At 33.3% G+C, this 19,258-nt stretch overlaps 1 protein-coding gene across 3 annotated transcripts in view; it reads right to left on the reverse strand.

Moving 5' to 3' along the window:
* The window catches only part of LOC138695811 (sodium-dependent noradrenaline transporter-like), a 522,121-nt gene that overhangs the window by 96,346 nt on the left and 406,517 nt on the right, over nt 1–19,258 (reverse strand). For all 3 annotated transcript variants that reach the window (XM_069820044.1, XM_069820045.1, XM_069820043.1), the window contains one exon: nt 17,716–18,010. In XM_069820044.1, the coding sequence (XP_069676145.1) occupies nt 17,716–18,010 (295 nt within the window). The remainder of the gene's footprint in view (nt 1–17,715; nt 18,011–19,258) is intronic.

Raw genomic sequence — 19,258 nt, forward strand, 5'->3', positions numbered from 1 at the left:
GACAACGTATTAAATAAGAATGTAGGATTTTCATTGTTGGAAAAAGTATCAAGAGTGATATCGGGGGAAAGTGTAAATGTTCCAGTAAGTATTGATGTTTCTATTGTACCTAATTTAAAATTTGCGCCTCTCACATCAGTTTCGGTTGAAAGAAGTTTTTTCTGCTTTCAAAATGATTCTCAGTGACAAAAGACAAAGGTTAACTGTGGAGAATTTAGAAAAAATTCTGGTGGTGTACTGTGCAGATAATTATAATAAAGTCTGAGCATGGAACTGAATTTCAATAACTTAAAATTAGTAATCTTGATATCAAAAATCATTATTTCATTAGTTTTAATATATTAAATTTGTGCAGCTCTGTTTATAAATATAATACAGTATTCTTTTTTAATGTTTAAACATACTTTTTTGTGCGTATTTTAGTGTATAACTAAAAATTTCAGTGAAAGAAATAAGTATGATACCTTGATGTGCCTAAAATGCCTATTTTCATTAAAATAGAGCCTAATTTCACAAATTTTGAGCTTATTTTAGGCGCCTAAAACTGCAATTTTTAGTGCCTAAAAATCCGATGTCTAGTTATGATGTACTTTTTTTAGTGGGTTATTTTACAACGCTTTATCAACATCTAGGTTATTTAGCGTCTGAACGAAATGAAGGTGATAATGCCAGTGAAATGAGTCCGGGGTCCAGCACTGAAAGTTACCCAGCATTTGCTCATATTGGGTTGAGGGAAAACCCCGGAAAAAAGCTCAACCAGGTAACTTGCCCCGACAGGGAATCGAATGCTGGGTAACTTTCGGTGCTGGACCCCGGACTCACTTCACCAGCATTATCACCTTCATCTCATTCAGACGCTAAATAACCTAGATGTTGATAAAGCGTCGTAAAGTAACCTACTTAAAAATATATTATTATTATTATTATTATTATTATTATTATTATTATTATTATTATTATTATTATTACTTGCAAATGGTTTTTAAGGAACCCGGAGGTTCATTGCCGCCCTCACATAAGCCCGCCATTGGTCCCTATCCTGTGCAAGATTAATCCAGACTCTATCATCATATCCCACCTCCCTCAAATCCATTTTAATATTATCCTCCCATCTACGTCTCGGCCTCCCCAAAGATCTTTTTCCCTCCGGTCTCCCAACTAACACTCTACATGCATTTCTGGATTCGCCCATATTATTATTATTATTATTATTATTATTATTATTATTATTATTATTATTATTATTATTACTTACTTACTGGCTTTTAAGGAACCCGAAGGTTCATTGCCGCCCTCACATAAGCCCGCCATTGGTCCCTGTCCTGAGCAAGATTAATCCAGTCTCTACCTTCAAATCCATTTTAATATTATCTTCCCATCTACGTTTCGGCCTCCCCAAAGGTCTTTTTCCCTCCGGCCTCCCAACTAACACTCTATATGCATTTCTGGATTCGTCCATACGTGCTACATGTCCTGCCCATCTCAAACGTCTGGATTTTATGTTCCTAATTATGTCAGGTGAAGTGTACGATGCGATTATTATTATTTTTTTAATTATTATTAATTTATTATTAATTGTATTTTTATTAGTTGTGCTTATTATTAATTGTCATTAGATCACTAAAATACTATAGGAAGGTGAAGCAGTTTTGGGAACAGGAAGAATATGTTAGACTAAATTCAAGGGAAGAGAGAACAGGAATGGCATGGTGGAGATTAGGTATCTGGAGAGACTCAAGAATAGGAGAGGGAACGTAGAGAAGGATAAATGTCCTTTGTGTGGAGTAGCGGAAGACGCAATGCATATTGCGTTAAAGTGTCAGGCAAGGAATGATTTGAGAAACAGTTGGGTGGATAAAAAATTTCTACAAATAAACGCTATAGTAGCTTATAAAAATGAATGGTCACCTAAACGCAAGCAATCTGTATAAATTAGGAAAATTTCTTTTTAGAGTTAAAATTAGATGGAAAGGGAAACTCAAACCTCTAACGGAGATGGAATTATAAATGTTGAGTAGTCACACGATAAGAAACTACGAAGAGGAGTCAATGAAGTTAACTGAATAATTTTTAAGCGATTGAGCATAAAAATGAAAAAGCTGAAGTAGGAATTTTAAATACAAGAGCTATACTTATTAGTTGATTATTATTATTATTATTATTATTATTATTATTATTATTATTATTATTATTATTATTAGGGTGTACAGAGGATACTTATAGGTTCAATATGTAGTAGTTTTTGTAATATTTGTATGGAGAGTGATGGCGGATGAAGAACTGGAACACATCTAATCCGCCATGACGTGAACAATGATTGATTAAATAAATCAATCAACCAAAGAAATAAATAAATAAATAAATAAGTAAATAAATAAATAAATAAGGAAGTAAATAAAGAAATAAATAAGGAAATAAATAAAGAAAGAAATAAGGAAATAAATAAAGAAATAAAGAAAGAAATAAAGAAAGAAATAAAGAAAGAAAGAAATAAAGAAAGAAAGAAAGAATTAAATAAATAAAGAAAGAATTAAATAAATAAATAAAGAATTAAATAAATAAAGAATTAAATAAAGAAAGAAAGAAAGAATTAAAGAAAGAAAGAAAGAATTAAATAAAGAAAGAAAGAAAGAATTAAATAAATAAATAAATAAAGAAAGAAAGAAAGAAAGAAAGAAAGAATTAAAGAAAGAAAGAAAGAATTAAAGAAAGAAAGAAAGAAAGAAAGAATTATATAAAGAAAGAAAGAAAGAATTAAATAAAGAAAGAAAGAAAGAAAGAATTAAATAAAGAATTAAATAAAGAAAGAAGGAAAGAATTAAATAAATAAGAAAATAAATAAATAACGAAATAAAGAAAGAAATAAAGAAAGAAAGAAATAAATAAAGAAAGAAATAAAGAAAGAAAGAATTAAATAAATAAAGAAAGAAAGAATTAAATAAATAAAGAAAGAATTAAATAAATAAAGAAATAATTAAATAAATAAATAAAGAATTAAATGAATAAATAAAGAATTAAATAAATAAAGAAAGAAAGAATTAAAGAAAGAAAGAAAGAAAGAAAGAAAGAATTAAAGAAAGAAAGAATTAAAGAAAGAAAGAATTAAATAAAGAAAGAAAGAAAGAATTAAATAAAGAAAGAAAGAAAGAATTAAATAAAGAAAGAAAGAAAGAAAGAATTAAATAAATAAAGAAAGAAAGAAAGAAAGAATTAAAGAAAGAAAGAAAGAATTATATAAAGAAAGAAAGAAAGAACTAAACAAAGAAAGAAAGAATTAAATAAAGAATTAAAGAAAGAATTAAATAAAGAATTAAAGAAAGAATTAAAGAAAGAAAGATAGAAAGAATTAAAGAAAGAAAGAAAGAAAGAAAGAATTAAATAAATAAAGAAAGAAAGAATTAAATAAAGACAGAAAGAAAGAATTAAATAAATAAATAAAGAATTAAATAAATAAAGAAAGAAAGAATTAAATAAAGAAAGAAAGAATTAAATAAAGAAATAATTAAATTCAAATTGTCATAATGGAATGTAATTAGTTACCACTGCCACTGGGTATATACCCATTTACAGTGTGAATACATGCATACATACACATACAATTCGTTAAATAAAATAATGTTTTATATTATCAATAATGTTATTCGATATTTTTCTTGTCAAACACATTACTGTATATCAGTATGGTATTTCAATATTCTGATATATAACAGAAAAACCGTCAATAATAGTAATTTGTTTAAAATAAAATATTTCTGACGTATAGCGGAAACACCTTCCAATACCAGTTTAGACATGTTTTGCACACACTAAATCACAGAATAGCAGCATTCAACTGAGAGCGATTTTTAAGTACCACGATGTATTTAATTTATTGCAATGTCGTTACGGAATTAAGAGTAATTCCAATTGAATAATGTTTTGACCGCGTTCGCTGAGTCCGCTTTTGCGCTCAGAAACCGGAAGAAGTCTCACATTCGTACTGTTTAATGTATTTAGCTCCGCGTGAAGTGTCGAACATTATAGGATCAACTGTTATGGTAGGGTGATCCTGAATCCTACATCCTCATGTATTTGATGACACGTTACGCATATGCTAATTGCAATTTCTTGTGACAGTTAACCGAAAATATCACTTTATGTCTACTTTCATCCACCGCTATGAATTAACTGTTAGAATGTCTGACAGTGAAACGAGTGGGCCCGGGTTCAAATCCAGATTGGTACAAGATTTTTCCGAGGTTTTCCTCAACCAATTAAAACAGAATTGTTGGTTGTCTTTCGGCGTTGGATTATAAACTCGTGCTCAGGGGCGGATTCCTGATTTTAAATTAAGAAGTATATAATGCAATTTGTTTTATGTCTACTACATTATAAGAATATGTAAATTTAAAATTTACAATTTTTCATTATTTATAAAATCAATTTTTTTTAATTTAATACTATAACGATTAGAATTGACAAGATTAGGATATTTAAATATAAATTTGTAATATATTCTTGGTCCTGAATTACTACTATGATTAAATACTGTAGCAGTGTTGCATTTTGCTTCAAACAATCTTAAAGAATTCATACCTCTTTTCTTTCATGACTATGAAAATACAATCCAAAGTTATTTCGTTGTATGAATTTTATTAATACAATATAATAAATTTGTCTTATTTTAAGAACCTTAACTTACGGCTTTTAAGGAACCCCGAGGTTCACTGTCCACATAAGCACATCGGTCCCTATCCTGTGGAAGATTAATTCAGTCTCTATCATTATGTCCCACCTCCCTCAAATCCATTTTTATATTATCCTCCTCGAGATGGCCTCCCCAAAGGTCTTTTTCTCTCCGACCTTCCAACCAGCACTCTAATTTTAAGAACCTTAAAGTCTAGAAACAATTTTTGAGGTGGAAAATCAATAGGTTTATGAAGACATATTTAAATTATTTCATGCTCGACCATGCCGAAATGTAGTAATTATACACCTTGTAGTAGCCCTTTAATGCACCTCATTAAAGTAGGCTACACCTATTCATTATAATTCAGTTGTTCAGCCAATGAGAAATCACCATTGTAACATTATGAAACCGCAAGTATCGATTATTCTCGGATATGCAATCGAAAGACAATTAGCGAAAAGTCACGGAGGCTGGAAATCCAATACTGTCGCAGAAGGGTATGATCTGTTACTATAATGATTAGCGTTAATTGTAAATAATATTCAAATAAATTCAATTTGTCGTCTCGTTTTTCAATTCTAAATCAATTTCCAGGTTATATCAAGCCTAATGTTAATGTTATTGTCTAGATTTTATCAAGTTCAATGACATTCGTGCCTCGAAAAAAATCAATACTTTCGCGTCTGCGCACATCTCACAATACAGGTCAGTTCCGCTCCTCACTTACATAACCATAACATGAATACTTATGAATTATTTAAAGTTAGAGATATGGTCGAGCATAAAAAGTCGTATGAAACTTGCCTATAATGGCAATTAAGACGCTCGTATGAAAATTATGAAACTCGCTTGCGCTCGTTTCATAAACAAACATAATCGCGTCTTAATTACTACCATTATAGGCTCGTTGCATAATGTACTATTCTTTTGTAATAAATAAAGTGGATTAAAATTGGTTTTAAATAAGCTATCACATCCTATAAGTACATACTTAATTACCGATTGAAATAATATTAAATAAATTGTGCATAATAAACTTATTGACAAGTAATTCCTCAATAAAACAAAATAATATATTATTTTACGTAATGTATTACAACTACAGCTTCTATCAAAAGTTGAAGGACGCCGGTTCAAAAGAGACTTTTCACTTTTGTCCTTATACTTACCCCATGTCAAAACCTCTGATGTTTATATAGAGACCAAATGCGCCTGTGAAAAATGAAGTTTTTTTACTGCAAACCCAATCTCTCTGTCTTTCAAATGTGGATTATGTAACGATGTTTATGTTATGAAACCTTATTGAAAAATTACATTTTTACGGGAAAAAAATTAATTACTCCAGAATGAGTGTACGTATATCAATGAATTTTGGGATAGAGTTAGATATTATCTTAAGTCATTCTTCCACATTACAATAATCTGTCACTTCATGCCCCTACTCACTCAATTTCGACTAATTTTTACTTTTTTTTTTTTTTTTTTGCAAGAAATAAATCTAACTTTTTCACACTTGTAACAAACTCCACAACTGTTTACTAAAAACGGAGGGAATAAGATGATTGGCAAGTTTTTACCAATTCCCAATGTTATGACGTATATGGCAGTGGCGGTCCTTGATCAATTTGCCAAGACAATTTATAAAACTGGCAATTTTTTCTAAATAAAAGAACGATAAAAATCTTGATTACAATGCGTGAACGAACTGTCATAAATTTTTAAAATAAAAAGTGATAATTGCAAATGAAACATTTCAGATATGTCTATTCCAAAATTCATTGATCTAAGTACACTCATTTTGGAGTAATTAAGTTTTTTTCCTATAAAAATTATATAATTTTTCAGTAAGTTTTCATAACAGAATAAATGTTAAATAATCAAAAGTTTGAAAGATAGGGAGATTGGGTTTAAAGTAAAAACTTAAATTTTCAGAGACATTCTTTCTCTGTATAGAGATCAGGAGGTTTCACATAAGTACAGGATGATTCAGACTACCCATAACAGTAATTTATTTCGGAATCTAGTGCATTAAAATTTCCGAGAAAAAAATATTTATACTAAACCACATGTGAACTTTCACTTGAGCTTAATTTCATCAATCAGCTCTAACAGGAAGTAGGGTCAGTGGCGTATCACTTTAAAATTTCAAATGGGAGTCCGGGTCAAATAAGGTGCCATTTGATAGAGTTCTTCAAAACAAACAACATCCATAGGAAACGTTTTTACCAATTCCTATTCTTTCAATGAGAAAACGTACAAAAAGATAATGCCATCAATATTGAGAAATGTAAACAAGACAATTAATATTAACATTTTACTGAAAGACTGGACAATTCCATTAATTTTTATAAATGTTCAACTGTCTGCCATTCTAAACAGCACCTGTACTCTTCTTGTAACACTGTCAGTGACTCGTAACACTTCGGCGTGGTCAAATGACTGGTAGGTCTCCCGGATTCGCTGTTTTATGTCATCTCTTATTGTGTCCAGTCTTTCAGGAAAATGTCAACATTAATTGTCTTGTTTACATTTTCGTCTTTTAACATTTCTCAATATTGATGGCATTATCTTTTTGTACGTTTTCTCATTGAAAGAATAGGAATTGGTAAAAACTTTTCCTATGAAAGTTGTTTGTTTTGAAGAGCTCTATCAAATGGTACCTTATTTGACCCATACTCCCATTTGAAATTTTAAAGTGATACGCCGCTGACCCTACTTCCTGTTAGAGCTGGTTGATGAAATTAAGCTCAAATAAAAGTTCGCATGTGGTTTAGTGATAAATATTTTTGTCTCGAAAATTTTAATGCACTAGATTCCGAAATAAATGACTTACGTGTGATCCTAATCACCCATTGGCTTTTTGTACGTTTTCTCATTGAAAGAATAGGAATTAATAAAAACGTTTCCTATGAAAGTTGTTTGTTTTGAAGAGCTCTATCAAATGGTACCTTATTTGACCCATACTCCCATTTGAAATTTTAAAGTGATACGCCGCTGACCCTACTTCCTGTTAGAGCTGGTTGATGAAATTAAGCTCAAATAAAAATTCGCATGTGGTTTAGTGATAAATATTTTTGTCTCGAAAATTTTAATGCACTAGATTCCGAAATAAATGACTTACGTGTGATCCTAATCACCCATTGGCTTTTTGTACGTTTTCTCATTGAAAGAATAGGAATTAATAAAAACGTTTCCTATGAAAGTTGTTTGTTTTGAAGAGCTCTATCAAATGGTACCTTATTTGACCCGGACTCTCATTTGAAATTTTAAAGTGATACGCCACTGACCCTACTTCCTGTTAAAGCTGATTGATGAAATTAAGCTCAAATGAAAGTTCACATGTGGTTTAGTGATAAATATTTTTGTCTCGAAAATTTTAATGCACTATATTCCGAAATAAATTACTTACGTGTGATCCTAATCACCTATTGGCTTTTTGTACGATTTCTCATTGAAAGAATAGGAATTAATAAAAACGTTTCCTATGAAAGTTGTTTGTTTTGAAGAGCTCTATCAAATGGTACCATATTTGATCCGGACTCTCATTTGAAATTTTAAAGTGATACGCCACTGACCCTACTTCCTGTTAAAGCTGGTTGATGAAATTAAGCTCAAATAAAAGTTCGCATGTGGTTTAGTGATAAATATTTTTGTCTCGAAAATTTTAATGCACTAGATTCCGAAATAAATGACTTACGTGTGATCCTATTCACCCATTGGCTTTTTGTACGTTTTCTCATTGAAAGAATAGGAATTAATAAAAACGTTTCCTATGAAAGTTGTTTGTTTTGAAGAGCTCTATCAAATGGTACCTTATTTGACCCATACTCCCATTTGAAATTTTAAAGTGATACGCCGCTGACCCTACTTCCTGTTAGAGCTGGTTGATGAAATTAAGCTCAAATAAAAATTCGCATGTGGTTTAGTGATAAATATTTTTGTCTCGAAAATTTTAATGCACTAGATTCCGAAATAAATGACTTACGTGTGATCCTAATCACCCATTGGCTTTTTGTACGTTTTCTCATTGAAAGAATAGGAATTAATAAAAACGTTTCCTATGAAAGTTGTTTGTTTTGAAGAGCTCTATCAAATGGTACCTTATTTGACCCGGACTCTCATTTGAAATTTTAAAGTGATACGCCACTGACCCTACTTCCTGTTAAAGCTGATTGATGAAATTAAGCTCAAATGAAAGTTCACATGTGGTTTAGTGATAAATATTTTTGTCTCGAAAATTTTAATGCACTATATTCCGAAATAAATGACTTACGTGTGATCCTAATCACCTATTGGCTTTTTGTACGATTTCTCATTGAAAGAATAGGAATTAATAAAAACGTTTCCTATGAAAGTTGTTTGTTTTGAAGAGCTCTATCAAATGGTACCTTATTTGACCCATACTCCTATTTGAAATTTTAAAGTGATACGCCGCTGACCCTACTTCCTGTTAGAGCTGGTTGATGAAATTAAGCTCAAATAAAAGTTCGCATGTGGTTTAGTGATAAATATTTTTGTCTCGAAAATTTTAATGCACTAGATTCCGAAATAAATGACTTACGTGTGATCCTAATCACCCATTGGCTTTTTGTACGTTTTCTCATTGAAAGAATAGGAATTAATAAAAACGTTTCCTATGAAAGTTGTTTGTTTTGAAGAGCTCTATCAAATGGTACCTTATTTGACCCGGACTCTCATTTGAAATTTTAAAGTGATACGCCACTGACCCTACTTCCTGTTAAAGCTGATTGATGAAATTAAGCTCAAATGAAAGTTCACATGTGGTTTAGTGATAAATATTTTTGTCTCGAAAATTTTAATGCACTATATTCCGAAATAAATGACTTACGTGTGATCCTAATCACCTATTGGCTTTTTGTACGATTTCTCATTGAAAGAATAGGAATTAATAAAAACGTTTCCTATGAAAGTTGTTTGTTTTGAAGAGCTCTATCAAATGGTACCTTATTTGACCCGGACTCTCATTTGAAATTTTAAAGTGATACGCCGCTGACCCTACTTCCTGTTAAAGCTGATTGATGAAATTAAGCTGAAATGAAAGTTCGCGTGTGGTTTAGTGATAAATATTTTTGTCTCGAAAATTTTAATGCACTAGATTCCGAAATAAATGACTTACGTGTGATCCTAATTACCTATTGGCTTTTTGTACGTTTTCTCATTGAAAGAATAGGAATTAATAAAAACGTTTCCTATGAAAGTTGTTTGTTTTGAAGAGCTCTATCAAATGGTACCCTATTTGGCCCATACTCCCATTTGAAATTTTAAAGTGATACGCCACTGACCCTACTTCCTGTTAGATCTGATTGATGAAATTAAGCTCAAGTGAAAGTTCACATGTGGTTTAGTATAAATGTTTTTTTCTCGAAAATTTTAATGCATTAGTTTCCGAAATAAATGACTTACGGGTGGTCTGAAACACCCTGTATAAAGTCAGGAGGAGTGTCCTTAAACTTTCGGTAGAAACTTTACTTAACGCAGTTCTTTCACCGAGCTAAAGTTTCAGATCGAGGATCCTTCGACTTTTGACTGCTGAAATACGATATGAGTGATTATACCTAACTATGAAGGGGCTAGGTGTGTAGAAATGGCAATGAATGTATTAAGTCACCAGTCAAGCGAATGGATGGTATAATGGAAGCATAGTGGAATGATGGGATAAACGGGGTCATTGGTTACAGCAAATGGATACAGGATTAATGGTTTATCTTCTCGGTGAATGACGATGAAGTCTTCATTATGCCGTCCGCAAAGCTGACGAGAAGCTTCTGGGATCACGAATATCACACAACCACAAAACGACAACCAAGGAAAAAGATATTAGAATAATGAAGTTGAGAAGTTCATATGAGGAGTTTAAGATATGGAGCAGATGTACGAGCAGAAACAGGTTATTTTATTCTTCCCTTTTCAGAAATTTACGTATTTTCGTGGCGATGTTGATAAGTTTTAGCCTGACATGAAAAAAGCTACAGTACTTCGAGTCAAATTTATACTCCTATTTAGTAAACATGACCGGCGTTTAACTCTATACAATTACAAGCGAACGTTCTCATGAGGATAGATACAGAAGTTAATTTTTTTTCTTCCGCCATGTTAACAATGTCAAAACAATTGCTTATACAAATGTTGGCCACTCGAGAGCAATTACGAAGGCCCTCCAGAAAGTAAGTTTCCCTGGGGCCGTTTACATAAAGAAAACAAAATTTCACTGCAAGATTTATTGGAACAGATACAGCAATTTATTTATTTATTTTATTTATTTATTATTTTGCTAATAATTGTAACATAATATATAATATATACAGAAAAACTTTAGCTCGGCCCTGAAAGAGTAGAACTCGTGCTCAGGGGCGGATTCCTGAATTGAAATTAATAATTATACAATACAATTTGTCTTATGTCTACTGTGCAATTATAATATATAAATTTAAATTTATAATTTTTTAATTTTTATAAAATCAATACATAACTTTTTAAATTTAATACTAGAAATATTAGAATTGACAAGATTAGAATATTTAAATATAAATTTGTTATATATTCTTGGGCCTAAATTACTACTATGATTAAATACTGTAACAGTGTTGGTTCAAACAATCTTAAATAATTCATACCTTTTGTTTCATAACAATGAGAATACAATTCAAAATTATTTCGATTTTTATCTATGAATTTTATTAATACAATATAATAAATTTGTATTACGTTAAGTACATTAAAGTCCAGAAACAAATTTTGAGATGGAAAATCAATAGGTTTATGAAGACATATTTTAATCATTTTCTTCTGTAATAAATAAAGTGGATTAAAATTGGATTTAAATGAGCTACCCCATCCTATAATTCCATACATAATTACCGATTGAAATAAAGTAAAATATATTGTACGTAATAAACTTATTGACAAGTAATTTCTCAATAAAACAAAATAATATACTATTTTACGTAGTTTATTACAAAGGCAATTAATGTGTTGGTTCCATTTTAAATGATTATCGAAAATTATGCCTAAATACTTAACTTCAGAGGACTCTTTAATAATCGGACATTTACACTGTATAAGACAACAATCAGAATTATGTAATTTAATACTTAATATAGATGTAGGAGATTTGTTACATTTTTCAGATAATGAGAATGGAATAATTATGGTTTTATTTTCGTTGATAGAAAGATAATTTGTGTCAAACCATTTTTTTATTAATTTAAGTCCATTATTTGAATTATTATATGCATCACACCAGGTTTTTCCACCAAAAAGTAAAACTGTGTCACCTGCATAAGAATAGTGAAGACCATTGCATTGTTGTAATTCAATTTTTAATAAGTCATTAATATTAAGCATACAAAGAAATAATTTATTACAGTTGTATGAACACCTTTTGTAAAATTAAATTAAAATTGATATAATCAGTTAAAAACCAGACATGTTTCGGAGGAATGCTCCTCCATCTTCAGTGGCAATACCACGACGCTGGTACAGATGTTCGACCGCGTATCGTGGCTTGAAGGAGACTCCTTTAAGCCACGATTGTTACCTTGATCAAATTCTCTAACAATTTTTTTAGTAACTTGATATATTGCATTATCTGTACTGAATTTTTTTTCGAAAACCAAATTGTTGAGCTATTTTTCAAAATATTTCCCACCGGAATTGAGACATGTGTCATACCGTGGAATCAACAGAGACGTGCAGACTGGTTCCGAACTCAGGCGGCAGACTTCTACGACACAGGGATACAAAAGTTGATTCTACGGTATGACAAATGTCTCAATTCCGTTAGGAATATGTTGTAAAATAGCTCAACAATTGCTATATCTGTTCCAATAAATCTTTCCATGAAATTGTGTTTTCTTTCTGTAAACGGCCCCAGGGAAACTTACTTTCTGGACGGCTCTCGTAATTCTCCTCGAGTGGCCAAAATTTTTATAAGCACTTGTTTTGACGTTATTAATATGGTGGAAGAAAAAAAATTAACTTTTTATCTGTCCCCATCAGAATGTTTGCCTGTAAGCCCAATAGACCTTCTCTTTCGCCCAGCCAGACTCTAATTAAATACAATAGGTTTGCAGCAGTGGTTGACGAAGATTACATAATACAGAGTGTTTCCGAGATGGTGTTACAAACTTTCAAGGATGATGGCGAAGGGCACATGCATCAATTTGAGATAAGGAACCCTGGTCCGGAAATGACCAAGTCGAATGTTACAAGCAAAAATAGTTATGTGGAAATGAAATAATTTTATTCCTCTGTAAACCTTATTTATGTGTATTTATCTGTACATCTTACACATACTGTATTCATCTGACGTTGTTTACGTTGTCTACTTACAGTATTCCATTCAGTGCGCTGTCTGAGGGATGGGGACAGGAAACTACACTAAAGCAATGCAGATAGCGTAATGTGTAACGGACATGGTCGGTCCTGATATGCACGTCTGTAGACAGCAGTGTATGTGTACAAGTTGCAGTGTCCAGTCGATCAGTCCTAGTGAAATGGAGGAGTACACGAGAGCGGAATAAGCAGACCTGATTTTCGAATACGGATGAGCCAATGGGAACAGTAGACAAGCTCACAGATTGTGTCGGTACAAGTACTCACGTAGGAGACATCCGGCCCATATAATTTTTCCACGACTGTTCCAGTCATTTCCGGACCATGGTTCCTTATCTCAAATTGATACAGGTGCCCTTCCCCATCATCCCTGAAAGTTTGTAACACCACCTCGGAAACACCCTGTATAAAATGCTGCCTGCAATACACAGCAAAGGAGGAGGTAGGAGGGGAGGCTACTCAGAATGAACAAGTACTGGCTAAGGGGAGAAAGATCATGCCTTACTCTCCGCCCTGCTTGTGTAATAAGGGGTTGACTCGCGAGTCACGGAATGCCCACCACTGGGCATAGGCCTATTTATGTTAATGTCTAGACCGTACATCAGTAACATGAGAGTTGCAATAGAGAATAATAATAATAATAAAAGTAAAAATAAATAATGAAAGATAGATGCGTAGTGTCAGTGAAACAATAATAATACTTATTTACAAATGGCTTTTAAGGAACCCGGAGGTTCATTGCCGCCCTCACATAAGCCCGCAATCGGTCCCTATCCTGTGCAAGATTAATCCAATCCCTGTCATCATATCCCACCTCCCTCAAATCCATTTTAATATTAACCCATTTATGCCCAGATTATTATTTTTTTTTAAATTTTTGTTTCACATATCATATTAAGTGAGTCAGAGGGACGTTGTAAGCATGAGGAACTATGGAAATACTGATTTTGTTACTTCAGTAAAAATTTATGGGGTGGGTCGATAACGACCCACTAGGCACTTCCTCGAGAATTTGTTCATTATAATGTTTTGATGATTTCCTGTTTTATTTATGCTTTTGCGTAGTATGCAACTTGTTAAATTTAAAAGTAAAGAGTAAACAAATCATAACCATATTAAAAACGCATACGATTTTTTTTTAATATTTATTGAATAATTTCCCTGAGAGCTATATTCACATTCACATGTATTTTACATTCACACATCTGAAAGGAAACCTTGTACTGGAAAAAAAAAAAATAATTTGAAACACACAATAAATTATTTTACATGACATAAGGTCCACACCTGTGGTTAGCGCGTCTGGCCGCGTAGCCAGGTTGCCCGGGTTCGAATCCCGGTCGTGGCAAGTTACCTGGTTGAGGTTTTTTTCAGGGTTTTTCCCTCAACCCAATATGAGCAAATGTTAGGTAACTATTGGTGCTGGACCCTGGACACTTTCCACCAGCATTATCACCTTCATCTCATTCAGACACTAAATAACCTGAGTTGTTGGTACAGCATCATAAAATGACCTACTAAAATACATGACATAAGTCCTTAGTTCTACTCATGATATGGTGCACCTCTGACATGCTTTTACAGTACCACAAATCTTGTATCGCCGTCTTTGTTGTTGGGCTATAGTGCCCACAGTGATCCTTCCTCCGGTGTTTTTGATGGTATCGAAGGAACGAACTCGTCTTCCACTCTTTGGAGAAGTGTCAAATTCTATGCTTGCGTTATTTCGTGGTCGAAGGCGAGTGCATCCAAAGACTTTCGATATGATCGACTGACTGAGAAGCCAAGCATTGTTCATGCACACATCTAATAACCACGAAAGTAATGGTATGTGCCATTTTTTCCACGTATATCAGAAGTATGTACCCCACTCATATTGCAATTATTTTTACGGAAAACATAAGGCAGACGAACTTTGATTTCCTCTTCTTGTAAAGGGGCTACTTCATGTTCGTTAGACGTGATGCTCACCTTTATTTCTTTCTCGCTTTATTCTACGTGTCGGTGGTGGGGAATTCTCAATTTCATTGCTGATAAGATCTGAATCTTTTCTAATATCGGTGCCCCCTTCCTCATTATAAGACTGAACAATGTCTGGTAGCTCTGTCACTAACTCTGCTGCGGTTTGTAGTTGAGCTCGGTCGGAGTCCTTGCAATCTTCATCTCCAGATTCTGCATCCGTTATCCACAGGCAGACCAATGAATATATCTACCCCGTACTTTGGGATTTTGGAAGAATCAGTTCTCTCCAACTATTGTAGAATTTAGATTACTGTCAGACCAGTGATTCTGAAAAGGGGGAATACTTATGACTATGGAAACTGTTATGAAGGATCTCAGTTTTCAGATAGGGCCAGTAGAGAACTCTCATGAAGATAAAAAAAAAGATAAAACGGGATCATTCTGATTATTCACACCCGACTCTCATAGGTGCCGCTAGTGCCGAGAATTATGAACTACTTAGTTCGTCAAAGACTATCCAGAGTGCATCTCAAGCGGTGAGATATAACATTACACAAATAAAACAATGTTGTAAACGAAAGCGCTAATAAGCCTGAGATATTCTGAGAAATTCTATCAGAATTATCATCCCCAAAAGCAATCCTAATCCTTACACAAACATCTATTGAGGTAGTTGTTCGTAAAAACATCACTGAAAGAAAAATAATAAGAAAACAAAATGATTTCATAATGGAAAGCTATGTGAAAGGTAGTCCTCGAATAAGTGCTTAGTGGGTCGATCACACTAAATTCTAAGTCCTACTGTACAGCAAATAACGTAAATATTGACAAAAACATAGAAGATACATATTCTCCTGAATCTTCTTGGCAGGAAACACTGATTGTTGATAAAATTCACGAATTGAACAGAGTTTTTACTCACTTTTTCTTCTCCAAGGCAGACTGTAGTTGCGTCATATTTATTCGGCAAGTTCCCGCGCAATAATGACGTGGTCTGTTGGTTTCCCGCGTGTTCCACAAGTGCATTGTACCTTTATGCATCTAAGAAAAGTAGACACGTAGTGTTGTCTAGACTAATTCGCGTGGAAAATAATTTTAATCAATGGGTCGAAAACGACCCAAAGGTCTTTTTCCCTCCGGCCTTCCAACTAACACTCTATATGCATTCTTAGATTCACCCTAACGTGCTATATGCAGTGCCCATCTCAAACATCTGGATTCAATGTTCCTAATTATTAATAATTATATATAATAATAAATTTTCAGTCAAATACACTTTTCAATTTGTGAGGTCAGATAATCTGTTACATCACAATATTTAGTACGAAGTCACTAATATTTTCGACTTTAAAAAGTCATCTTCAGGTGCATGAGATGCAAACAATATTTAAAAATAGGTGATAAGTTGATCTAGCAATTAATAACATGGTAAATAATGCACGTACTGGCATTTACAATTATATAAATTTCGTGCCTCTTGAGGTAACTGTACATGGTAAAGCTGAACACTGATGCTAGATTTTCGTGTGTATATAAGACAAGGAGAAGGCACGGCATGATATTAACCTTATACAATTAAAGGCTAAGAATTCTCATTAGATCGTATCTGTCCATACATCATCACTCAGTCTAAAACATGTAACGTCGGGTGAAACACGCCCCCTTGTCTGGATGCAAACAACTGAACAGCTATGTAAGTACAAATATAATAAACCTTCAAGAAACGCTGATATCAGCTCTCATAACCTATTAACTAAAATATTTTCAGACAACTATGGCATTCACCACGACGTGCTCTCCCACCAACGGCATTTGCATCACAGCTTCTCCATCTGTTTTAAATTTATACATTATATTTAACATTTTAACATAGTTAATATCAAACTGTATAATTTAATTTTAATGATATGATCTAATGAGAATACTTAGTCTTAATTGTATAAGGTTAATATCATGTTGTGTTTTCTCCTTGTCTTATATACACACGAAAATCTAGCATCAGTGTTCAGCTTTACCATGTACAGTTTACCTCAAGGGGCACGAAATTCATATAATTGTAAATGCCAGTACGTGCATTATTTACCATGTTATTAATTGCTAGATCAACTTATCACCTATTTTTTAAATATTGTTTGCATCTCATGCACCTGAAGATGACCTTTTAAAGTCGAAAATATTAGTGACTTCGTACTAAATATCGTGATGTAACAGATTATCTGACCTCACAAATTGAAAAGTGTATTTGACTGAAAACTTATTATTATATATAATTATTAATTGTATTCACACTTTTCTGAACCAACATGTCTTTCAAAAAGTTCCTAATTATGTCAGATGAATATAATGCGTGCAGTTCTGCGAAAATCTGAGAGTATCGTTTTTCCTTGTTCTGTCGCTGACACTCTGTTAACCCAACGACTGACAGCACTCCTATCCACTACTTGATCCCCATAGACATGTAAGCGTCTGTGAATGTGTGTAATGGTTTTCTGCTCCTCAAAGAGAAATTCAATCACAGCTCTCTGCTTTGTACGTGTTTCACGTGCAGTCGCCATTTTAAAACTAAACTACATTACAGCCATCTAACGAAAAACGCCGAAACTGTATGACGAAATACAGGAAGCTTTAAAATTTCGTTATGTTCCAATGATAGGCAGTCGAGAAAAAATGATGTGCATTAGTTATTTAACCACCCTCATATTATAATAATTGTTATGAAGTATACTCACTGGAAGTACTCTGAGGCCGGCGAGAAATGAGGAGTCTTCCCCGCGTCGCCGCCCGCAGCGACGCTGCCCTCACTGGGGCTGGGGGTGTCGACGGAGGTGTTGGCGCTTGTGTTGGAGGTAACGACGTCGCCCGAGGCGCTCTCCAGGCACCAGATCGTGTTCCACGTGTTGTTGCAATGGAGCCAGGGCAGCTCGGGCGTGGCGCTAGCCACCAGGAAGTACAGGGCCCAGCAGATGATCACGTTGTAGTAGAAGGACACGTAGAACGCGACCAGCACGGCGCAGAAGCCGACGCCTGTAGCCAGCACAATTAAAGACACAGTTAGTGCCCGAATCTCGCTACTTCGAAAGCTACAGTTAGCACGCAACTCCGCCGTAGACTGTCCCAAGCCCGTTTAAGCCGATGTGCTACTGAAATGTCTAAAATCCCTATTCCATAAACACATTCTTTCCTCTACCTGTAGTCCTTTTAAAATTTTGTGTACTGTGTTTTCTATGTTTATGATGTACTCACGGTATTCAGATCCCCTTCCTTTCCTATATCTCTTCTTACCTTTCTCTTTCTGTGGTCTTTATACTTTAATGTTTATTTGAAATTACACCTGTACTTGAGTGTAGGCCTATTATAGGCTACATACGTATACTTTTCGTTTAAATTTATACGAGAGAGGATCCGAAAGTAACACACAATATTTATTTTACAAAGTATTTAATGGGTAAGAAAAAAGAAATAATGAAAAAAAGCTACAAATTTTACCAGTTTTTCGACATATGAACTAAGTCTCTCGACATATTTCTTTCATCGTGACACAAATTTGAGTTATACCTTGTTCATAGAACTCCGTTTCAGAGTGTAGGGGAAATTGTTGTACCTTCAGCGTAGTGTACCTTTGAACATTTTTTGTTTTTTAATTTTTGCTGCTACCTAGAAACTCAAACTGAAGTATATTGTAGAGAAAGCCGCTAAGTAATTCTGATCGTAGTTTCAGTTTGATTTACTGCAAAGTGTGAGTTCCGTGGACAAAAGAAGTTTTTTTAGTACCAAAAGTAAATATTTCGTTTATTGATATACATTTTCTAACACAAAATCAGATTGTATTCGTTAATAACTTTCAAGTACGATGTGTTATCATCATCTGATGAGTAATAACATATTTTAATTTCCATGATTTATTCGAATCTCTAATTTTCGGAGCCATATTTGTTTAAACGTGCACCCTCTTATATCTTTGAACACAAAAATCTTGTACCATGGAACATGTTCCCGAGTACAGGATACTATCGGTTTTTGTTTTTGTTTTATTTTAATATCATGCCACGAAGTAAGTCTGGAGTCCCCAATTGATCCGGATGTCTTGAACAAAGCTGTTGAAGCAGTTATTGCTCCTCCAAGAAATAAAATCTAAATCACAAAAGCCTGCTCTGGTTTATGATGGCAAATACATTTTAAATATGAATGCCAGTTCTTACAACTATATTCCCACTTATATTCCCTGTATTCCAACTTACAAGAGGGTATGTTCCAAGGTAAATGAATCTGTTG

This window comes from Periplaneta americana, chromosome 3 (genome assembly GCF_040183065.1).
Source record: "Periplaneta americana isolate PAMFEO1 chromosome 3, P.americana_PAMFEO1_priV1, whole genome shotgun sequence".
Taxonomy (NCBI): Eukaryota; Metazoa; Arthropoda; class Insecta; order Blattodea; family Blattidae; genus Periplaneta; species Periplaneta americana.